This window comes from Dendrobates tinctorius, unplaced genomic scaffold (assembly GCF_039654945.1).
Source record: "Dendrobates tinctorius isolate UK_male_01 unplaced genomic scaffold, ASM3965494v1 ptg000070l, whole genome shotgun sequence".
Taxonomy (NCBI): Eukaryota; Metazoa; Chordata; class Amphibia; order Anura; family Dendrobatidae; genus Dendrobates; species Dendrobates tinctorius.
Window position 1 is genome coordinate 44,175,425 of NW_027361738.1, and position 25,824 is coordinate 44,201,248.

Genomic DNA, 25,824 nt, shown 5'->3' on the forward strand with positions numbered 1-25,824 from the left:
CCTGCAATCACTCCAAGTCTGTACAACACCTTTAAAGAGAACCCATCAGGATTTTACACCCCAAACTGATGGCATGTATCTATAAAGGAGCTTTAATGCTGAGCAATCTTTACCTTTCTTGCATAAATCCATAGATTTAATTTTATGCTAACGAGTTGCAAGTGCAGTGGGCGGTTGCTGCAATGAAATCTCTCCTGCCTTCTCGCTCGTCTTTTCCCCGCCTGCCTCGGACCGAAAGGTCACAAACATGAGTGACATGTCTTTTGGAAACAGGAGACAGGCAATGGGCAGGGAATAAGGAGGAAGGGCAGAGAGCGGTAAGTGCAGCGCTCGCCCACTGCACTTGCACCTCATTCGCATACAATGTCACTATGGATTTCTCTACACAGCAAAACGGATTTATAGAAGAAAGGTGAAGCAGGTTGAGCGTTCACCATTCAGGTTTGTGACACTGCTGAAGATAGCCAAGTACTACGCGCCGTTATCGTCAGTTATTATTAACAACAACAACAAGGGATATAAATCCTGTTTTATGGTGGTCGGTGGGATTCACATTGATCAATATTAAAGGGAATCTGTCTCCAGGGTTTTGCTACCTCATCTAAGAGCAGCTTGATGTAGAGGCAGAGACCCTGATGTCAGCGATGTATCACTTACTGGGCTGCTTGCTGTAGTTTTAATGAAATCACTGATTTATCTGCTGTAGATATATAACGGCTCCTGAATTCTGAGTCCTGCATAACACCGCACACACCACCAATTGTCAGCTTACTGCCTAGGCACAGCGTACATAACAGCTACCAATCAGTGGTGGACGGGGGGTTATACAGAGCCCATGAATATGGAGGACTACATAACAGAAGGTTTACTAGTTCTCTAGTGATAATCTCCTACTGATAAAAGAACGATTTTATCAAAACTACACTAAATCAGCCCTGTAAGTGACACATCATTGGTATCAGGGTCTCTGTAATTTGCTGCTCTCAGATTAAGTGTCAAAACCCTGGTGACAGATTACCTTTAACTATCCAGGGGACTTTATCTCCCTGGAAACAAAAGGACCGGGAGTTGAAATTGTATCTGCCTGGTCCTGATGATGATGTCGCGGAGAGTAAAGAATGTCATACACATCAGATGGTCCGATGTCCCACAAAAATGGTCAGGTTTGGCCGGATTCATCTAGTGTGCATGGGGGACTTTAATCCCTAATCTCCCAGGGTTGGTGTTAAAAATTATTAATGTCAATGGAAAGAGACATTAAAAATAAATCAATATAAAACATATTGAATGTTGAATATATACCTTAAAATATGGTTTACAGGAGTTGTCTCATTATGACAGCTCTCCAGTACCGGAGCGTTCAGCTGACATTACAAGGGAAACTTGGCCGTGAGTGACACTTGGCCACACCACTTCCTCCAGTTTGAAAGCTGCTCTTTATTGAAACTCATGACTCAAGAGCATCATAAAGGAGGGTCTCTGGACCCTTCGATTGGCCTAACTTCCTGGCAACGTATATTTTCCTATTGCTAGTATTGATATCCAAAAGCCCTGTCTGAAATCTGTCTATTAGGAATATCGCTATTCGTGGCCATTACATCCTGCATTTATTAACAGATTTCCCCCTCTGCTTGCTCCAAGAATGATTTCACAAACCAGTCAAACAGGGACGAAGCTCGGATTGGAAGCTACAGCTAGACTAGTCTTTCCCTGCAGCAGTCAGCTCAGGTCAGGAGACCTGGCAGTCAGACTGTGTATTGCGATCTGAACACAGTCCAGGGACACAAACTGTGTGAAACCGGACTCTTTCTAGTTGTCTCTGAGCTAGGGGATGGAGAGAAGCTGGTATCCTATACAAAACACACGGAAACAGAGGGATTTCTGTTCTCATGTCTCTCTGTAGTACATGTTCAAAAACAGCAGCAGCATGGAGGACATTATATGGCAGTACTGAGCAGTGCAGCTGTGAATCCAGCTCTGAGGTGAGATAAATCACTTACTACCAGCCGTTTATATATCTCCATTGCTACTTTCTCATTCATAGATTTCCAACAAGAATGTAACTTGATTATCAGTAACCTGGAAAGTGTGTAGGTCTCGAGAAGGATTTCTATGAGGAATTTAGGCGGGGTGAGGAATTTGAAGTATGAGAAGTGGGTCATAAGTGAGAATAAAGCAAATATTTGTTTCAAAATGCATTACAAAATTTCTTATATTCACCTGCACTATTGATTTATGTAACATTTAAAACAGTACAATGTTCAATTAAAGGGATAATTCCATTTTTTGTATATGTCTGGTATGTCCACAGGACAAAGCTTGATCGGTGTGGGTTCCAAAGCATATCCTGATCAGGCGGTTTAAATGGTCAAATAATTCTTATTTCTTTATTTTATAATAATCTTTATTCTTACGCAAATTTTGTTAAAATCCAGATAACCCCTAAAAGTCACAGTTCATAGCAGTAAGAACTGTGCACCAAGCCCCTGTACTGCACACAGAAGCCTAAACCTAAGACCGAAACAAAATGATCATACATGCGGCTGTAAGGAAGTAAATGGGACTATAAATGACAGTGTGTTTAGGAAACACTGATTTGATCAAAAAAGCGTGAAAACCATCCCACCGCGACAAGGTGTACCCTAATCGGCACGGCCCTACCCCATTTCTAGTATTAAAACCTCACCTTGTGTCCGACAACCTCAAGGTAAATGGGGCAGAGCAGGACTGAGCCAAGGGAAGCTATATGGAGACGATATGCCTAGCTCCAAAACTCTGTTTATACAAAGTACAAAAAAACGACAGAAAAACCAAAGAAATGAGCCGGAACAGAAGTTAGTATACGTACAGGAGAATGTTCATGGCCATTTAACAAACAAAACTTACCGTAATATTAAAACATACCATTTACTGACAGCAGGGTTTATGTGCACGTTGAATCTTAGGTTTTGTCTGTTCAAATGGCCACAGTGTGAACGTGCTCCTATACGCTGCATGTATACCCACTTACACTCGGGCTTATCACTTTGGTTTTGCAAACAGAAGCCAAGAAGGCCACGTCTACACATCCGTGTCTCACACACATTGACCAAAACTGTTCTTCTCTTAAAGGGATGACAGACAAAAGTCTATCATCTTAAAGGGATTTTTTGGTTTTACGTAAAAACAATTCTATGTGAATGCATAAAACTTTCTGATGCGCTTGGTTCAACATTTCCTTATCTCAGTGGCTGAAAACTCATCATCACTCAGCTCCGGTATCCTACACTCTGCAGTCAGGGATAGGCTGTCCGCATCAGATTCTGAACAGGAAGGTTTCCATTCACTGACAGCAAGCGCAGATATTTGAAAATGGTAAAAACTAAAAATATATGCCGATAAGTTGTTGGACTTTTTATTCAAACATCAAAAAAAAAAGTACATCCTGTATTACGTTTTTAATCTGTCCCTTTGAATGTTACACTGGCTATGACTTCTATAACTATACATGTCTTAGGTGTATGACAGCACATCTAACGACAGCAGGCGCCATTGTGTCATCTCCTCCAATAACATCGGTTATGCCTATGTGCAACAGAAATAATAAAAGAATAAAAGTCCAATGACGTGCTGGACCTGAAACGAGTCTGCAAGTGACAAACCGATGTCGCATAATCCCCTGGAGAAAATAATTGACATTTACAGAAAGGAAGGGGAGGAACGCTATGAGCCCACTGAACATCCGTACCCACTTCTTGTGCCCGGCCATATAATCCGCTCCTGCTACCAAGAAGGTAACGAATATTCATTTTCCATATGGATGCTGCAATGTGTGAGGAGCACTACAAGTATAAGCATAATCATTTCCTGAACGTTTCAACATTACTTATATAAAAAAGGGCACTAAAGGGGAATTCTATCACCATTTAGGATGACAGTGGGTATGCATTCCTGCTCACTGTATGCCCACATAGCTGAATCATACAACGGTTAGAATGTGAAAGCCTATTTTTCCAGGAGGAATAACAGAGGAAAGAGATGTTCCAGACTTGTGCGTTTATACGGATTGCAAGTACTTAAAGGGGTATTCTTCCCATCTCCGAGATCCTATCCCAATATGTAGTAGGTGTAATAATACTAGAAAATACCTCCAATTAGAAATTATTATAGTTCTTCTGATTCACTATGTCACTAACCACATGTGTAGAGCATTGCAGCAGCTTAGGTATCCATGGTGACAACCACTCAAACAGTGACAGCTAGCTGTTAGTGGTTGTAACCATGGATACCTAAGCTACTGAATGGATCGGAGGTGAAGCATGCACATCCAGAGCCATACTTTTCCTATGGAACTGTTGGAAATTTAAGAGGCCTATACTTGGCTGTCTCTGGCAGCCCCACGGTGGTGTACAAGCTCGATCTAAGATCCATTCACAACCCCTATTTTTGAGGTGGGACGGGATCTCAACAGTCAGACCCCAGCAATCAATAAGTTATTCCCTATCCTCTTGATAGGTAATAATTCAGACTTGGGGCAAGTCACTTAAATATACCGTAAATTTAAGACATATAACATATTTTGTACACTTTTAAGAACACAGGTTATGGAAATAATCATAAAGATGGCAACAGCAATCCATACCTTATTGAGCCATTCCGCTCTCTCAATATCCGGGAAATGGACCTGTAAGAAAAAAAAAAAAGTATAATTACTGAGCCTGATGACATTAACAATGACAAATATTACATTGCAAAGCAAGTATCAGTCAATTACAAACAGCACGGATAGCACATATCATTGCATGGAGATTTGGTGATGTTCACACTTGTATTTTGAGTTCCGTTTATGGAATGTGGAACATAGTAAATCTATTACAGAACGTGCAAAACTTAAGTAGAAAGTCGCGGATAACTATTATGGGGTCTGATTGGTTTTCGTCCATCCGATAAAAATCGCAGCACGCACACTATAACAAAACAACCACAACTACACAGCCCCAAATGTTTTATTAAATGTGATTCTTCCACTGCAGCATTTTCATATAACTGCTTCACATTTCCATCAAAAGTTAGCCTTAGGCTATGTGCCCACGTAGCGATTCTCATGCAGAATAAACCTGAGCAGAATCGCACACCCTGCTCCCGGGAAAACGCATACGTTTTTTGACGCGCGTTTGTCAAGCGTTTTTGCCCATATAATTGATGGTAAGCGGAATCGCACGCGATTCCGCAAAATTAATGAACATGCTGCGTTTTTAAACGCTAAGCGTTTCTGCAGCGGTTAAAAACGCACCATTAGCGCAACATGTGCGTTTTTCATTGCAAATCCTTTGGATGCTTTTCTTAAGCGTTTCTGCAGCAGAAACGCTTGTCTAAAAGCGCTGCAGAAACGCTTAAAAAAACGCTACGTGGGCACACAGCCTTAAAACGGTTGTTAATGACAATGAGATGCCAATGATCTGTGCAATATCTCAATGGTCTTTGGTCCACACTATAATGGCAGCAACATCTTGGCACTAGTCTCCAAAAACTTAGCTACCATTGGTAGAAGGAACAGGATTTTAAAAAGTCTTACAACAGAAAAAAAGTTTGTGTGACAATGATTTTCATTTTTCCTTACATTCAATAACCCACCGTTCAAGTCCAGTGTTCTAAGGATTCAATATCTGATAGCTTCAGTTATAAAACACCTCTGACTTGCACATATTTTATTTATCTGTGTATGCGTGTGTAAATTGTACAGTTAATCCTATGAGTTGTAGATTTACACACTTCTCTCCATGCCTCCTGCTTGTAAAATGTAGGTTTGTCCCTTATCACAACCAGGAGGCAGAGGAGACCAGACTTATCCGGTGAGATTAAGTTATCACCTAAACACAGGATAGGTGATAAAATATTGATCGTGGGGGTCCAATAGGTGTCGTTTCCCATGATGCATCTAGTTTTGTGAAAGGTGCAAAGTTTCATCACAAAGCTTTTGCTTTTAGACAATAGCAGTTAGCGATAAATCAATTACATAGAGCTGCTGTCTCTTGATGTACACTGCCAATTCTCAGTGTATCCTATATGATATGGCTTAAAAGAATTGTCCAATTAAAATAAGATCACCTATCCATAGGATAGCTGATAAATTATTTATTACTGGGGACCAGACTGATGAGACTCCCACAGGTAGTCCCCGATTTTGACTATTATTCCCATTAGAATGGAGCGGCAGTGAACATACCCGACCGCTGCGCCATTCATTCCCTATGAAGCTTCTGGAGAAAGCTGAGTGCAGCAGCTCCAATCTAACAGGTATAATAGTGCACAATTCTGAGGGTGGGAGTCCCAGCATTCTGATGCCCAATCAATAATCAATCACCTATAATGTAGATAGGTGAAAACATAAATTTTCACAGGAAAACTCTTTTAAACTGCATGACATAGGATACACTGAGACTGCTGTATACGACAAACAGGATATACAGAGACACAGCAGTATATACATCACAAAGGAAACACAGACTCTGCTGTATATACATCACAAGGGATACACAGAGACAGTTGAATATACATTACAAGAGAAACCCAGAGACTGCTTTATATACATCACATGGGATACAAGGAGCCTGCTGTATATACATCACATATGAGACACAGAGTCGGCTGTATACATCAGGGGACAGCAGCTTTAAGTCCCTGATAGATCACTGGCTGCTTTTAGCTAGAAGCATAACTATTGGGACCAGACTGCACCTTTCAAAAAGACAAGAGGCATCATGGGAAATATAGTCTGTGTTAGAAGAATCATATCAAAGCTCAGTGGAAATCAAGGTGGCAGACAGCCCAGATATGGCTCATCAACTAAAACTGGTACACACCGGCATCTATTGTTTTGCTTACTAACAGTCTAACCTGCATTTTTCATACCAAATAAAATAAATACATTGTTGGAGGGCTTCTTTGCAATTAAAGTCTTATGTACTTGTGGGGCAGTAGTATTTTTTTTATTCCCTGCTAATTTTTGTGTGTGTTTTACAAGGGGGCGGTGCTCACGGGATTCTCTGGGGACGTGTCTAAAAGCTTCTTTGCATAATGTCCATGTGAGCACTGCCCCCTTGTAAAGACCATAAAAAATAGCATTGAACAAAAGATGGCCCATATCTCTGGAACCGTATGGCAGAATACTCAGGAATACAGCACAAGATGTCGAGAACGGCTTCACAGTGTTTTTTTGCGCAATAGCCGTCGTGCAACCGAAGTTCACTCGGTGCCGCTGCTACACCACAGCGCTATACAAGTGAATGGGGGTGAAGTGCGACACCTACACTACTGCGACCAGCAAGTCGCAAAAAATCCAGCAGAGCCACACTTGACGTGTAGGTGCAATGCAAACCCATTATAATGAACCATAATGACAACACTGCCTTATATATAATGCCAGGAAACGCTGGCTCAGGACCTGCACAAGTGCAGAAAGGCTTCCGCAGCACTAAATCAGCCTTCACTTTGATGCTGCTCTAGACATAAGCAAATTGGAGTTATTTGCTTTTCAGGACACAGGTTTAATTATTTAACATTCCGTAGGGGAACATTGGTTTCTCAGGATCAACTCTGACACATGATCTGCAGCTCCTCCGGTCTTATGATGAAGGCTCGCTCGACAAAAGGTTGATATCTGCAAATGGACGTCACATTTACTGATACAAAAAAAAAAAATCCCAAATCGCACAGGGGTGAAAGGAGCAGTGTGACATTTATGTGGAGCGGAATTCAATTACAGTCAATCATGAGGCAAAATGGAAAATTCTTTTGGCTGGAGACCGACAGTTCCCCCTCCTTACCTTTCCAATATTAGAAGGGGTGGGGGGGGGATGGTGCAGGCCCTGCTAGGAAGTCGTTTTTCCCCAATCAAGTACCTCTGACGAGTTCTGTGCTAGAAATGTCGGGGAGATAACAACAAGCTGTATAAGGCCGGCTGCAGCGAGCGTATGAAAAATCTGCTGACGATTGTTCATACTCGGACGATTCTCATCTATTTTTCATCTGTGTGTCGTTTTCTTACATCTACATTAAAAAAAACGAACATGATCTAATCCTGTTTCCTAGGTTAATAACAGAAATGTATCCGTAAAAAATACTCAGATGCCACTCAAATGTTCCGTGATTTTTTTCTCTTGCACCAGGGAAAAAAGTAGTGCATGCTGCTATTTTTCTCTCACGGACAGTCAGGCAAAGAGTAAAATAGTTAATCTGAACAATCCCCATACTGACTGCCAGAAATGAGAACTTAAAGCTGTCGATCACACTTAGCTCTGCTGTGCAGCAGAAACTCATCAACCTGCAGTGAGGAAAGTAGACTGTTGATGCTATTGTTGGGGTGTGTTCTTCTTTCTCCATTGTGTTGCTGCCTGCTTATGATTGGTCAGTGGTAGAAGGAGAAAAAAGTACACGCCCCCAGTGAAATCTCTCTGGTAACTGCCCACTTAGACTAGACTGAAAAAAAAAAAAAAAACTGTTTTGGTACCAAATCCTTTGATTACTAAGGTCTCCACAATGGAGAGGCAAAATTAATAAAAAATAAATAAAATAAATTTTGCTTTTCAGCCATTATTACATTATGTGTCCAGATCAACATGTCAGAGAAAAGAGGGAGACACAAAAGCGCAAATAGTACACACAGTTGCCCACCAAGAGAACTACTCACCTGGTGAGAGTGAAGGAAAGACATATTAATGGCGGCTGCTGCAGAGCCACAGGTCGGTGCAGGACCTGGTTGAAGCATACACTTAGGTAGGAAGGAAGGATCATCTCTGCGCTGCCGCAAGAAGAATTCCAAAAATTGTAGAGGTTTCAACGTGGTTTATTCTACGCATTTCCGGGTTCAGGTGACCCCTTCATCAGGACTACCAATGTTTGTGTTATGTCCTGATGAAGGGGTCACCTGAACCCTGAAACGCGTAGAATAAACCACGTTGAAACCTCTACAACTTTTGGAATTCTTTTTGCGGCAGCGCGGAGATGATCCTTCCTACCTAATGTATGTGTATGCTCCAGATCAACATGAAAGATTTAGCGAAAGGTTATTTTTAAAGGAGGTCTATCAGAGGATGAATGTCTCATAGCTCTTTGACAGTTGCCACACATGCAGGGGATTGCCTAACAAACAGGGAATTCGAATCCCTGCATGTGTTGCGCCAGTCGAACAACCACGAGACTTCCAGCCGTCAGTCACTGAAAGCTTTTTCTTGGCGTGGACCATCAATTTCCAGACTGCAGGCAGCCCTGTGACAAAAAGTTTGCAGAGAATTCTGCTAGTGGCAACCCCAATAATCATAACATCATGCCATGCAACAGGTATAATGCTGGTTGTGTACGTGCACTACTCTGTGGTAGACTGTGGTGTAACAATCCACCAGGCTCCAGCACCACCTCCACGCTGGAGGATCAGGCCATGGAGCGGCTGTCCTCATTGTGTAAGCCAGGGTTTCCCAACTCCAGTCCTCAAGGCACACCAACAGATCATGTTTTCAGGATTTCCTTTGTATTGCACAGGTGAAGCAATTATCACCTGAGCAATACTAAGAAAATCCTGAAAACATGATCTGTTGGTGTGCCTTGAGGACTGGAGTTGGGAAACCCTGGTGTAAGCAATGCAGCACACGAGCTTCTCTGCTGACACAATACAATACTATGAATCACGAAATGTTATCGAAAAACCAAGTGCCCCACCCAGACAGCAGCTCGCAAAGCCAGTCTGTTTCCTTTCTGAGTCATCCCATTGCTACACTGCAGCCTGGCAAGTTTCACCAGCGCTGGTCTCCAGGCGGATGCTGACTGTAAACAGAGCAATAATGGGGGCTAGGCTCATGCCCAAAATCTATACGAACCAGCTATAAAAACATAGAAAGTGTTTAAAGTGACCTCAGACACGACCACGTTCTACAGAAGGCACACAACTGTTCTGAGGTCCAACCAGCTTTTTATACGCCCACAGAGGTATATGGTATATACAGACAAGGCCACGTTCACACATTCAGTATTTGGTCAGCTTTATACCTCAGCATTTGTAAGCCTAAATCAGGAGTGTAACAGTCAGAGGAAAAGTATAATAGAAACACATCACCAACATTTTTCACCCACTCTTGGTTTTGGCTTACAAATACGGAGGTTAAAAAAAAACAAAAAAAAACAAAACAACACACACCAAATACTGAACGTGGCCTAAGTAACAGTCCTATGAAATCACTATATACCCACCGTTCTGAGATAATAATGGTTAACAGTTTAAATGTACAGCACCAGTGACAATTTTCTTACTTTCCGTTCAGGAACAGCGCCACTGTTATCTACAGGTTATATGTGGTATTGCTGCTCAGCCCAATTTAATGTCATAAATTTACATTACCAGACAAGTCCAAGAAACAAGAGTGGCGCCGTTTCTGGGATAAAAGTAGACCCATTTATTGAAGAATTGCATAAAAATTGAGGTCCATATGCTTTGCAATGGATGTAGCCTTTAACAATTGATAATCTCTTCAAAGAGCATTGCCTCTAGGGAAAAATACTAGGCCTCACAGAAGCATCATACATCGGTCATAATACCTGCAGTATGGACTGCGTCATACAGAGCAGGTGCATATGCTAATGCGATGTGTATGGGCCCATAGGCACAGTGCAAGTATCGCATGCTGTACATCACTCAGTTTTTCCCACCGAGGTGTCGCCATTGATCAAGTCCAACTCAAATGTCTACATAAATATATAATATACATATAAATAAAATGTATCTTTCATTGGTCTCCTGAACCAAGAATAATTGTTACTCACTGGTCCCAGATCAGTGTCTTGCTTCCCTCAAGTAGGTCCGCTAGACTCTGCTGTGCTCCACGTTGGGCTTTGCAAATGGCTAGCCGTGATCCCATGTGAGCATCTTCCCGAGCCTATATAAGGCCTATCAAAACACACCAGTGTCTATGCTCTTTACATCTTGACCTGGTCAACTGCTGTCTGCAATTTTCTGAACATCTCCTGCCCGCCTGCGGCTTCCAGCATCCCGACAACCGACAACTTTCGTGGTATCTCCTGGGTGTCTCGCGCCTGTCTGAGATTTCCTGCATCCTAACTACATACCAGCGATCTCCTTGTCTAGGCTGCCCATGTCCAGCGTGTCCTACCTATCTGCTGCACCGACGCCTGTGTGCCCATCCGCACCATGGCACTGCATCTCCGCTGCTCCAACATGGGTCTTGTGATGATGTCATGTCTACAGCATATGATGACTGCAGCCAATCATTAGGTGATATCCAGGTAGGCAGCATGAGACCATAGATTGACAGCAGCGGTCAAGTGCTGTAGACATGTGATGACTGAAGGAGCCAAGTAAACAAAGAGTGGCCGGGAGCAGCAGAGAGGCGGCAGTGGAGCCTAATAGGAATCAGTCATATTGGTGTCATTTTGCTACATATACTTTATGTAATGGGTAACAAGTGTGACATGAGTGACTTTTGACACAGACGGGCATTTGGCTCAGTAAGAAACACATTCCTGTCGCCTAAAATAAAATGAGACAATTTCATCATTTGCTTTGCAGAAAGTGACATTTTGCTACAAAAACTGATCAAAGAGGTCTTTTTAACCTCTCCTGTGTTTCCGGTCCCTGTAAGGAGGAGGTGGAAAGGAGGAGGATGACCTCCATGGTGCTGTCAGCAGGGACTTCCTGAATCCCTGTAAGGAGGAGGGCGATCTCCATGGTGCTGTCAGGAGGGACCTCCTGAATCCCTGTAAGGAGGAGGACGATCTCCATGGTGCTGTCAGGAGGGACCTCCTGAATCCCTGTAAGGAGGAGGACGATCTCCATGGTGCTGTCAGGAGGGACCTCCTGAATCCCTGTAAGGAGGAGGACGATCTCCATGGTGCTGTCAGGAGGGACCTCCTGAATCCCTGTAAGGAGGAGGACGATCTCCATGGTGCTGTCAGGAGGGACCTCCTGAATCCCTGTAAGGAGGAGGACGATCTCCATGGTGCTGTCAGGAGGGACCTCCTGAATCCCTGTAAGGAGGAGGATGACCTCCATGGTGCTGTCAGGAGGGACCTCCTGAATCCCTGTAAGGAGGAGGATGATCTCCATGGTGCTGTCAGGAGGGACCTCCTGAATCCCTGTAAGGAGGAGGACGATCTCCATGGTGCTGTCAGGAGGGACCTCCTGAATCCCTGTAAGGAGGAGGACGATCTCCATGGTACTGTCAGGAGGGACCTCCTGAATCCCTGTAAGGAGGAGGACGATCTCCATGGTGCTGTCAGGAGGGACCTCCTGAATCCCTGTAAGGAGGAGGATGATCTCCATGGTGCTTTCAGGAGGGACCTCCTGAATCCCTGTAAGGAGGAGGACGATCTCCATGGTGCTGTCAGGAGGGACCTCCTGAATCCCTGTAAGGAGGAGGATGATCTCCATGGTGCTTTCAGGAGGGACCTCCTGAATCCCTGTAAGGAGGAGGAGGATGACCTCCATGATGCTGTCAGGAGGAACGTCCTGGATCTCTGTGAGGAGGACTACCTCCATGGTGCTGTCAGGAGGGACGTCCGGGATCCCTGTAAGGAGGAGGACGACGACCTCCATGGTGCTGTCAGCAGGGACGTCCTGAATCCCTGTAAGGAGGAAGAGGGTGACCTCCATGGTGCTGTCAGGAGGGACGTCCTGAATCCTGGAAGGAGAAAGAGGACGACCTCCATGGTGCTGTCAGGAGGGACGTCCTGGATCCATGTAAGGAGGAGGACGACAACCTCCATGGTGCTGTCAGAAGGGACTTCCTGGGAACTTCTCTTTTCTCCAACTGCGGTATATATATTATTTTCTGTGAGTTAAAATGGGCTTAAAAGAGTTTCATTGACTGGTAAACAATGGCTGGTCTCTTTCTAATAGCACCACACCTGTTGACAGGTTGTGCGAGGTATTGAAGTTCTGAGCAAGTCACTTTAACACAACCTGTGTGCAGGAGTAGAGCCATTGTTGGGGGGAGTTACATCCATGTTTTTCTATCCCTTAGAACACTGATCCCTATCCTCAGACTGGGTGAATAATAATCTATAATTTTTATATTGTTTTTTTCGCAGGCATCTTGTTGGTCTACGCCAACTTCAAGGGTCTTTCATTTCCATGTATTGCATGCCCTGACAAGGTGCTGCCCCGTATCCTTGCTTCTGTTGAGTTTGCGGCATGTAATAATCCGTGTCAGATTCATGGGTCGGGCCCAGAAGTGCCCCGGGGCCCATGTTAGGTTATTCCGGTATCTGTATTGTTCTGTCAGGTGATGTTCTCTCCTCCCGTTCACACAAATTGTTCCAACCTCAAATTCTTAACCTTCATTTTCCCCAAATCAGATACTTGTTTGAAGTGAAGAAACTGAGGACCAAAGAAAAACAAGAAGCAGCAGGAGACCACCAAGGACCACTGAGGGACAATTGTCTTTCAAAAAACTAAATCTGCACTCATCACGGCCACCATTAATGTATATGCTGGGACATACTGTATACTGTATGCAAAGCGCAGCAATCATCACCAAAGGGGACTCTACTACATAATATTACTTGGTACCGGCCGGCCATGTCCAGAAGGCAAGGGGCAATATTTGCAAGGAGTTTGTATGTTCTCCCATGTTTATGTGGGCTTCCTTCCACACGCCAAAGACATACTGATCGGGAATTCAGATTGTGAGCCCCAATGGGGACAGTGATGATAATGTCTGTAAAGTGCTGTGGAATAAGAAAGTGCTATATAAACAAAGCATAATAAATAAATAATAAGAATGACACTCTTTTGGCCTTCCACAAGCTAATATGAGCCTATAGATGTTACAAAAATCCATTATGAAAACTCTTCCAGGAAAACACCATAGATAACAAAACATTGTAAATTCCTCCATGATTAGTCCTACATGGCAAAGTGCTGGGAGCGGAGTATAAACAAAAAAAAAGCTACTTTTTTTTTGCGCTAAACTTGCATCAAAATTTGCAACTTTATCGACCCCACCCCCTATGTGTTCATGTTGCAAGGATATCTACTTTTCCCTGTTTGATCCTCTTAGAGAACACTATTCATCCTGAGCCCCCTGGTTTATGATGATCTGCTAGAAAGGTATATTGGAAGTGATGTAAGAAAACAAAGATAGGGTAGGAAATATAACTTAGAACAGTGTGCCCACGATGCGATTTTTAAGTGTTTTTGCCGCGAAAATGTTTAAAAAACTCGTACAGAAGGCACCCCATGCATTCCTATGGGTGTGGGATCGCCGCGATTCCGCGAAATTAATGAGCATGCTGCGTTTTTTACCGCGAAGCGATTCCGCTGCGGTAAAAACCGCAGCATTAACACAGCATTGCGGAATCCCATAGGAATGCATGGGATGCTTATGTTTCGCGTTTTCGCGGCAAAATCGCGCGGTTAAAACCACCGCAGAAACGCGAAAAAAACGCCACGTGTGAACTCAGCCTTAGGATTTATATGTTTGTTTTATGTAGAGATTGTGAATAGCTGGTTGGCAAACCCAAGGGTACAGCAATGGGCACGGTGATGGTGGCTGGTATTAATACATTTTTATCACTGCAGATTCAGCATTTGTTGGTCAAGCTAAGAAAGGAACTGATGAATAAAAAAGGGTAACTCAGGGACTTGTCTACACAAATCAATAACTTACAGACAAACCCTTCCCCTGTTAATGATGGGCTGCCATATCTGGGGCTCGTAGACCTAAGCCATATATCACCACAGGAGCGCATGCTGCAGAAAAAATGTACTATTACATGCCAGGTCCTGAAATGAGTAGCCAAATAATATATGGGAAGAATTTCCAAAAGGAAAGGTGGATCCTGAGCTTTGCCCATATGCCCCAAATTCAGACTTGAATGCCTTAAATCCACTGTTGCTCCAAAAGTGGTCACAAATGCAAGATTTCCCCGAGAAGAATATGTATGGGGTATCCCAACTTCCCCCAGATAACAGATGGAAAGAAGGACCTGGTATGCTAGATGGTGGTGTCATTTGGGATTAGTATCAGCTCTGTGTATAGGTTTAAAAGGAATCTGTAAGATATGAACCTGCAGGTCTTTTAAATGTAAATCCATCAACACTTTTATATCTTCTATCTGTTGTTGTACTCTTGAGAAATTTGCATCTGAATGAATATGCAAATTATGTCTCAAGTGCTCTGGGCTTGACAATGCACTTAAGCCACTGTTGACTCAGGTTGTTTCATGGCCCAGCACCATCTTCATTAGCTTGATTTATCGCTCATGGTTTGGATGACCTTTAGGGCCAAGAAAGGAGATCAGACAGTGAGCCTTCAACCAAATAGGCTGGTTTTGGACAAGGATATAACCTTGCGAGGGAGAGGCTCAAGAAGTGCTTTTCATGCCCTGGAGCACACGAGGCCCGATTTGCGTACAAAATTAAGACGCCAACTACTTTGCTGCAACAGGTAGAAGATTTAAAAGCTGTTTATGGATGTACTTTTCAAAGACCAGAATGCCTATATATGTGCTTTATGTTGGTGGGGGGTGACTTTACTGACAGATTCCCTTTAATAATGACCTGTGAGAAATTTACCAAGTAGTCACCATTCTCTGTGATTTGGGGGATTGTCTCTCATATAGCTCCATGCGCCACCTAAAACTCAGTGACTGCACACTTCTAGACATACTCTGCTTCCCTTTGCTTTGCAGTGGATACTTGGGATGATGATGGTGGTCTGCCAGGAAGACATTCGCCAATAAGGTGGAGGAGCAAAGTGAAGTCAAGTCACCTCTTCTATATTGTGTCCTGGTATCTATTGCCTCACAAAGTGCCACAGATGGAGTTGAATTTGTCATAATATAGAGTGGCCCTTATACACAATGTAAACCCAAAACGGATGCTCAGCTTTATACATCTACCACAAAATCATATGAAACATTGAGCAGCTCAGAGCATTAGCTCTTACAGGAGTCATAATTTGTGTTGTGATCCAAAGCTGCATTCATATTTGTGTAAACTTCAGAGCTGAAGTCTCCCAGCATGCCATGTTTGGGGACCTGTATTCTGGTATAGGTGATCATGAGACCAAGGGCTGGCAGTAATCTGATGTGGGAATCTTACTGACCCGCCTCAATAGGAGAGCTCTGCTAAGAGAAAAAGATTTGTCTGATGGCGAGCTTGCTGTTCATGTGCGATGACAACCAGCAGAATTATGAAGGCAGCTCTGCAGAATAATAAATGATGTAATTCAAGATCACTGCAAAATAAGTAAGGTGGCTAAACCTGTGTAGATGATATTTAAATAAATGGAGAATGAACCCTCTAAAATGACAATTTTTCTCCTGCTGCATCAATATATGAGTGAGAAGGTTATTTATGCTTAAATTCCTGCATATTTTAGAAAAGGAATAAAACTTATTTTTCTCCTTAAAGAGGAACCATAAGCAGGTTAAAAGTGTCCAGTTTTTGCACTTACTTTATTCCCACTGCAGGGCATATCAATATTTTTTTTTTCTTAAATCTGGTTTGAGACATATGGGCCTTTTTATTTGGTGCTAATTTTATAGTCCTTACTAAGGGGGCGTGGTTCACAGGGAAAATATGCAGATCAGCCTAAAGACACGCCCCAGAGGATCCTGTAAGCACTGCCCCCGAAGTAAAGACAATAAATAAATAAGGCCCATATTTCTGCTACTCTTTTAGGCGCATTTAAAAAAAAAAAAAAAGCCCTGGATATTCAATGTAGCATCGGCCATAAAATTAGAGCAAAAACTGGATACTTGGCAGGTCCTGTTTACATAATTTATGGAAAATGTCTGAATTATCTATTTTTCTACTATATTCTATTTTTCAGTTCCTCAATGTTTTCAAGATCTCGGCTTTTAGTTATTGAATGGAGACCGTCACATCTTAACTCCTAGAGGATGTACCTGTGTGCGCAGGGGTTAAAATGATAAGTTTATTTGAAACTTGCACAATTTCAAGCAATAAAATAAAGTGTATATGCTACAAAAAAATTCTACTGGAATTTTTTTTTTTATACACTTGCGGTAACTTATGCCCCGGGGCTAGCGAGTATGAATGTAATAGGATTGTAAGTGTACGGTTTAGGCTTTTCAGCAGCAGTTACAGCAGCACCGAGCTTCGTCACCGCTCATTAAGAAGGTAGCAAATCTTACAAATCTCTATATACGAGAAGGTGCTAATCCTCCACGACCTCCTGGTCACCAGTCTTCCAGCTTTATGCTCGTGTATGACCAGTACTATGTGACGTGTCAGGGGTATATGAGTTTTTGGTCACTTACTCAGCGATTACAACTGAGGCGTCCTCCATAAGTAATGTCAATTATATAGATCATTTTATATCGCAGCAGGTAATAAAAGGTTCATTCCCAAAACCATAAGTTAGCACCTATTTATATAATGGCTTTCTGGATCCTTGAAAACAAGACTTTGCAGAGCCCAATCTTGAATGGACCGGTGGTGCGCATGGGACTGCCGTAAAGAGTGGAGCACACTACTCGCCTTTCTCTGGCAGTCCTATAGACAATGAATGGAGCAGAGGTGCACATGGGAGTGCCATAACCAGTGGAGCACTCTACTTGGCTTTCCCTGGCAGTCCTATGGACAATGAATGGAGTGGAGGTGCACATGGGAGTGCCATAAAGAGTGGAGCTTTCTACTCGCCTTTCTCTGGCAGTCCTATGGACAATAAATGGAGCGGAGGTGCGCATGGGACTACCATAAAGAGTGGAGCACTCTACTTGGCTTTCCCTGGCAGTCCTATGGACAATGAATGGAGTGGAGGTGAACATGGGACTACCATAAAGAGTGGAGCACTCTACTTGGCATTCCCTGGCAGTCCTATGGACAATGAATGGAGTGGAGGTGCACATGGGACTGCCATAAAGAGTGGAGCACTCTACTCGGCTTTCCCTGGCAGTCCTACGGACAATGCATGGAGCAGAGGTGCGCATGGGAGGGACTGCCATAAAGAGTGGAGCACTCTGCTTGGCTTTCGCTGGCAGTCCAATGGACAATTAATGGAGCGTATAATCGGAGAATGGTTGAACTTTATGGACTCTGGTCTTTTTCCAACCTTTGTAACTATGTTGTCAGCGGTTTGATAATGGCAGGTGGGTCCATTTTGAAGCCCTTTGGGCCACTGGTGGGCGCATTTAGTCCCCCCACAGGGTACGAGAAGGTGACAGCACATTTCTCTTTGCACACTACATATTAGGCTTTCCTACTTGGTTCTCATTCCTTCCTTTTCACTCATGATTTTTTTATTTTCTACCGCATTTTTATGAACTCTGCTTCAACGTGTCATAAAAGCAATGACATAATTAGTGTTTACAACAAACAATCACATGTAAATGATGTAAATGAGTGACTAATTACACGTTACACTGGCTGCAGTGGATGGACTGAAGATGAAGGCTCCAGCTCTTTCCTCACAATCATCAAACAGATGCTACACAAATTACATCTTAATTAACTGGACGCATCATCATCATGTGTGACAATGGGGCCGGCCGCACGAATGTGCAGATATTCGGCCTACGGTGCATTTAGTTTATGTAATAACATTTCAGCATATGCAGCGTAAGAAATCAATGGAACATTTGCTGCAATGGACTGAACTGAATGAGATACACACGTAATCCGGGACAAGGGATTAGCGGCATCGTGCCCAGAAATCCCAGGCTCTGGCATCACTTTATGGTATCTGAAAACGATAAGCGCAAAAATGTTGCTTGATTTCGGGGTTACCGGTTAACGCTCGACATGTCCCTCCCATAACAACTGCAGGGTTTGTGACACTGGTAAAGGGGGCATATAACAGAAGGCGCTGGGACCCCACCCACCATTAGCCATGGGACCGTATTCCTTCTAACTAGTCATTTTACTGGTTATTCAGAATACAAAAAGTTATAGGATTTTACTGATAATCCCGCTTGACCTTTCCTTTCATCTCTGTGTTCTATTGTGCCTCCATTGTTCATCCTAAAAATGTAGGAATAAACTTACCTCTGGGTGTTACTATTTCGGGAGGGGAGGTCCCTGCACAGTGATATTGCCTAATCTGTGGTTAGCCACTTGCCTGCGTATGTGGATACATGCTTTTGCCAAGGGAAATGTTAAAGGGCCGATCCATTCTGAAATGTTAAAGGGCCGATCCATGCTGAAATGTTAAAGGGCCGATCCATGCTGAAATGTTAAAGGGCCGATCCATGCTGAAATGTTAAAGGGCCGATCCATGCTGAAATGTTAAAGGGCCGATCCATGCTGAAATGCTAAAGGACCGATCCATGCTGAAATGCTAAAGGACCGATCCATGCTGAAATTTTAAAGGACCGATCCATTCTGAAATGTTAAAGGACCGATCCATGCTGAAATGCTAAAGGACCGATCCATGCTGAAATGTTAAAGGACCGATCCATGCTGAAATGCTACGGGGCCGATTCGTGCTGAAGTGTTAAAGGGCCGATCCATGCTAAAATGTTAAAGGGCTGATCCATGCTGAAATGTTAAAGGGCTGATCCATGCTAAAATGTTAAAGGGTCGATCCATGCTGCTTGAACCACGGGCAGCACGAATCAGGTGCTGTTTTATTGCAGCCACGTATTACTCACACGCTACAGATGTTATACAGGTGGTGCGATTCGATCAGCAGGACCTGGTCTTCAGTCCCATCAGTAATTATGACTGCTGTAGGGGAGCCCTGAGAACTGTCTCGTACGTGACATCATCCTCTGCTCTTCTCTTAATTGCCCGTCTTGGCACAAGGTTACATGTGCATCACGCCACAACAATGACTCCATGCAAGGCTGGCTAATCAAAAGAAGAGCCTGGTCCTGTAACAGGCAGTCCTCAGGGCTTCCGTACAGCGACCATAGACTATGTGGCTGATTGACTGTGTCCTGTGAACTGATTTGCACCAACAATAATATTTGAAAGGCCGTCCAGGGACTTGTCTTGGTTTACTAATCCAAGGCAGTTCCCTGAGGGCATGTCCACACCTTACATACAATGATGGACAGGTCTCTCCCGAAACACACAAGGAGGATTGTGTAACCGCTGGATTGTGGGGTGGGGAGAATCTGCTGCGGGCCAACCATGGACTAGTCATTAGAGACACATAGTCCCCGGCCAGCTTTTCAACCTGTGTTTTCCCTGAAAAACTCAGCAGTGTAAAGACACATCAGATTCATGACGCCAGTGGTTCAGAAAGCAAGAATCAAGTGAAAAGTCCATTTAACACTCAGTTGTCAATTTACCACCCTGTCTCCAAAAGTTATAAAGGGACATCCCAAGAGTTATGGGGTGGGTGGGAAGAGGACCCAGATTTCCACAAGGTCAGTATTGTAGATCCACTTTAAACATCACATATTTTCCAGAGGAGACATTCCACCCTTCATAAGACTCATGCGTTGAACAGGAGATGGCATGAAGACCGCTAAGTCAATGACTAGTAGTCATTCAAACCAATTCTCTGCTCCATGGTAATTCTCTATACCGCATCTTAAAATACATGAAGAATGCAAAAAAAAAAAAAAAAAAAAAGAGAACAGAAGAGTATTTTCTTGTATGGAAAGAAAGCAAGCTTTAAGTGGAGGATATAAATACACGGCCCCAGCGGGAGGGAAGGTTATGTTATGTTGGGGACACAATGTCCTCTATACAATCCTAATTACACAGGCAGCACTATATAGATTTGTTCTCTCCTATGAAACACACAATAGAAACAGGTGTACCAGCCTGTGACGCTCGCTGTGCAGTCACTCTGTGCACGCGTAAAATAGGACACCATGCCCACATCGCCTGGGGAATGGGACACGACACTTCCTAGTAATGGTCGAAGCACCATTAGATATGAAGAAAACAGGTCGCATAATGTGGATTCGTTTCCATACATTTCATTGGATTCACAAAAATGTAACCTCTACATTCACTAGTAACCAGAGATTACTTGAAGGACCCAGGACCAGGTCATTATTTTGTGGGCGTATGATGGTACCTGGAAAATAACGTTGGCATCTCCAACTCCTCTTTTTATTTTTCAGACTGGCATGACATTGTGTATATCGAGCCGCAACAATGTCTTCACGCCAAGCCGGCTAATCAAAGAGCAGCTGGAGACCCCGGTGAGGAAGAGGCGGTTCGCGGGGACCCCCTTCCAACAACCATCCATGGAATATAGAATCAATGCAATAAGGATGTGCATACCTAATACAGGAGTATGTATAAAATGTAATTATAAAAAAAGGGACACACATAAGAGTAATAAAATTACTTTAAATAATGCAACAATACAAACCCATACCCCTGTCCAGAAAGTATATAGCCATCAAGTACAACAAATTGATATAATAATCAAAAGTAGCCGCAGTTTCTCTGCATCAGCCTGCACGCAGTTTCAATTTTGTCTGGACAGTTTTCCAAATTGGAGTGTGAAAGGGCAGAGGTTTAGGCAAACTCTGGCCAAAAATAGAGAATCCTGTGCCATTAGGGGAAGGGGGAGTTCCTAGGGGGCAGGACCTAGTTTTCTTACCACAGTTACTATTTAAATAACCATATTTCACAATATACAACTGCGTACAACATGAATTAGATTTCTCAGACCTGATGAGGCTGGTGCACTTACTCTGATAATCCAGATCAGAATGGCTAACACTTTTTGAAGTTTAAAAATCAATGTCTGCCCACTTGGTCTGACTGACAGTTCCTAAGTGACCCTCTTCACAGCTGAGATCCCACACTGCTCAGTACACGCTGCAGCCGTCAGTCAGGCTGAGTGGGCTGGAACTGAATCCACCTACTCATGAACGCTCTCATTCTATGGCTGCACTCAAAGTGTTCACCAACTAGGATTATACAGCCATTCTCGGATAATTTTGCATCAGGTCTAAGATTGATTTGATAATTTCTAAAAAAAAAAAAAAAAAAAAAAAATATATGTTTTGTAAAATCTGGTGACAGATCCACTTTATCCATTCTGAGCTTTCCCTAAAATTTCTGTGTCTGACAGCCCGAGTTCACACTGGATCCTATCAATCTGAATAGATGAGACACATATCATGAGATGCCGTGGGTCCATGCGGTTTGCTGGAACAGCGGTAAAGCCGCGGCATTGCAATGTATGGATTACTTGTGATTGATTACAGCACTTCCGCAGCTTCACAGCAGATATCAATAACCCATGTGAACAGATAAAAAGCAGATTTCACTGCAAGAAAGGGAAACACTCCCAAGCACTATAAATACCCTGCAAGGGGAACACAGCTGCCAAATCCTTATAGCGGATGTGTCTGCGCTCCGTCTCATACCAGGTAATTATACTGTCAGCATGTTGGATACGCTAGAACACCGCCGGTCTCTCTACCCCTCCAAGAGCTGCAAGCAAGCGCTCTGCTGTCAGATTCATACCTCAGTTCCTGAATTTTAAATTTATTGACAGGAGGCGTGATGTGTTCTCGTGGACCATGGCGTGGCAAGCAATAGCAGATATCTGACATTGTCTGCACTCTGTAGCCAACACCACACCCATAGGCCTAATTCATCATACCTACGATAGTCTATGGGGCTAGCTACTTGTCCGAGTGATCCGCACCAGAACACGGCAACATTTCTAAATTTTGATCCAGGTGACGGATCAAACTCGTTAATTCAAGTCTGTGATCCATGAGTCATCCACGTGCGATCGGTGTAGTGCCCAAATTTTTTTTTTTTTTTTTTTTAAATGAAAAGCTTGTAAAAAAAAAAAAAAAAAGCTGACAAAACGCTGATCGGAAAAACTAACAGACCAAAGATGGATGAAAGTCTGAAACAAAATCAGAGACATCCAGTTTATAAATTACCAAAATGCTTGAACACAGGGCATCAATATCTGCTTCAGGTAGAAAAAGAGTGAGAAGTTATAGTTTGACAGGACCCCCCCCCCACTCCATGCAAAAAAAATGAATGAGAATGGATAGTTGTAGCCTTGTGACAAAGATCATTGAATTTTGTCACGTGATACAAACATAAAATAATATAACAAGCAATGTGATCTAAAAAATGAGAACGAGCGAGACAGAGTGCACAAGATACAGAAAGTGAGCAAGAAAGAGTGAGAAACAGAAAGAGAGAGCACGCAATATACATAGAGTGAGCGAGAAAGACAGCAAGAAAGTGAGAAACAGAGCGCAAGCTAGAGAGAGAGCGCAAGCTAGAGAGAGCGCAAGCTAGAGAGAGAGCGCAAGCTAGAGAGAGAGCGCAAGCTAGAGAGAGAGCGCAAGCTAGAGAGAGCGCGATCTAGAGATATACAAAGAGAGTGAGAGAGACACAGAGCGAGATACCTGAAGGTCGGGCATTACTCTGTAGCGTCAGGGATAAGTGAATAGGTGGTAAGAAAAGCTCAATGTTCGCGGCTCAGCCCCATGGAGCATTAGTCTGATGCTCAGATTTACAGCAACCAGCACTTAACACTCCGGATTATCTCCTCAAAACAAACCCTTATATGAAGCCAGCCAACGCTGAGGCCACTAAGTCAGTCACTTACATAAGAAGAGTCCCTGGTGCCAAAGATGATGGCAAACCGCAGGTCTACAGACTACACATGGACCAGAAAACAGGCCTGTCAAATTAATAAACGGCCATTACCTCAAGTGCTTTTGTCACCTCGCTGCCTCCACACTAAGGATCCGTGAGTCACGTCTAAGTGCTGTCACATTTATTTTTTTAATCGGACAGTACTCAGGGCCCATAAAGTAAAATGGATGTATTCACTCATCTGATAAGATCACAAGTCCAAGAGCGAGAACCACGAGAGGCAGGACATGTCCTATTCTTATCGGATTTTGTGGCTCAGAATGGGCCATTGAAGTCCATGGGGATCAGTGAGACATGAACGCAGATCTGAAGCCTTCAACTTGCATTTGTGTCGAAGAGATCTGATTTTTATTGATAATGTTAAATGATAAAATGTGATCTTCCAGGGGGTCTTTATTGGCATGAAAGAAAGTACTAGTCTTCAGTGAGGAAAAAAAAAAAAGGAGAAAAAACTGGAAGCGACTAAGAGAACACCTGAGAAATAAATCGGTGCGATTCTCTCAGATGGTAACACTCATAGGTGAATGCAGGCCAAATGTGGCTACAGGCCTGTTATTGCCGACAGCTGTTTCTCCAGATACCTCATCCACAGGCACACTCCACTGGTCAAGTGTGCATGTGTCGTCAGTGAGGAGAGGAGATTAATGGCGCCTTCACACCTTAGACAGCCAGGTATCTCTTTCAACTTCCTCACACACGAACCCTTGGCCCAGTGAGTAAACCGCTGTTGGACAGCTTTGGCGGCAGTTTATCTAGCGGTAGAGGATCGGCCATTTAAATTTGAAATTCACCATCATTCTGCCTCCTAACATCATCTTTCAGGAGACCCCCATACACATTAAGTTCTGCTGGCTTTATTCTAATGTATATGAGGGTCTTCCACAACTGTCAGACACAGCGTATGTCCCATGAGAGCTACAAGGATCAAGTACATCGAAATCAAAACAGGCACAACTCCTTCTCCAATGGCATCTGCTATCACGGCGGCTCAGTGGTTAGCACAATTGCTTTGCGGCAATGGGGTCTTGGGTTCAAATCCCACCAAGGACAACATCTGCAAGGAGTTTGTATGTTCTCCCCATATTTGCACGGGTTTCCTTGAGGTTTTTCGGTTTCCTCCCAGACATACTGGGATAGTGATTACAGATATATCTGTAAAGTGCTGCAGAATATGATGGCGCTATATAAAACTAAAAATAATAAAATAGAATAAATACCAAGTTTGCAACTAATGTTCATCTCCGGAGTATGGGCAGTTAAGCCCATACACCCATGTCTATTTGTAAATTAGGACTACTTGAGATCATGCTTTCATGGAAAGTGAAGCTGTATATAGACTTCATACACTCCTCAGTGTCTCTACATACGAACTGCGCCACAGCCCTTTCAGCAATGTTTTCTTAGCATTCGTCCCTCTGCGTAGATGAGTCAGCTCACACATGGATTGGGACTGTGCTGAGAAAGCAGCCATGGAATTCCCTATCTCAGGTTATATTACCAAAGGGGTTTTCCAAAACAAGTGTCTTAAGGTGCATTACACCTGACGATTTTTGTCCCTAAACGAACACTGAAGGACTATGTACAAGTAGTCTAGTGCTTGTTTCACATGGGCTGACACAAACATGAAGACAGAACAGAATGGAATCAAGTTGTCCTCAAACAGCATCATCTAGTCGGCAGAACATCCCCTGCTTCTCCAGGGCAATGTGCTGCCGACAACGAAGGCCCACATTAATGATCAAATCAGCAGTTATACATTCGTTCACTCAGCAATTGTAAGATGGCAATAAAGGGTTTATGCCAATATTGGAAGTTATTCCCTATCCTTAGGGGATGAAAAATCCTATGTGAATGGATCAGAGGTCAAGCATGCACACTTCTGCTCCAAACCTTGTGGGAATGGATAAGAGGTCGAACATGAACGCCTCTTCTCCAAACCTTGTGGGAATGGATCAGAGGTCGAGCATGCACTCCTCAGTGCCAAACCATGGGGGGAATTATTCAGGGGTAGAGCATGCACACCTCTGTACCAAACACTGTGGGAATGGATCAGAGGTCGAACATGAACACCTCTGCTCCAAACCTTGTGGGAATGGATCAGAGGTCGAGCATGCACTCCTTAGTGCCAAGCCATGGGGGGAATTATTCAGGGGTAGAGCATGCACACCTCTGTACCAAACACTGTGGGAATGGATCAGAGGTCGAACATGAACACCTCTGCTCCAAACCTTGTGGCAATGGATTAGAGGTCGAGCATGCAC

General features: G+C 43.4%; 1 protein-coding gene across 2 annotated transcripts in view; it reads right to left on the bottom strand.

Annotated features, from left to right (window-relative positions):
• Positions 1 to 25,824, bottom strand: part of ESYT2 (extended synaptotagmin 2) — a 159,144-nt gene that overhangs the window by 83,125 nt on the left and 50,195 nt on the right. For both annotated transcript variants that reach the window (XM_073581611.1, XM_073581610.1), the window contains exon 2: positions 4,622 to 4,663. In XM_073581611.1, coding sequence (XP_073437712.1) covers positions 4,622 to 4,663 — 42 coding nt within the window. The remainder of the gene's footprint in view (positions 1 to 4,621; positions 4,664 to 25,824) is intronic.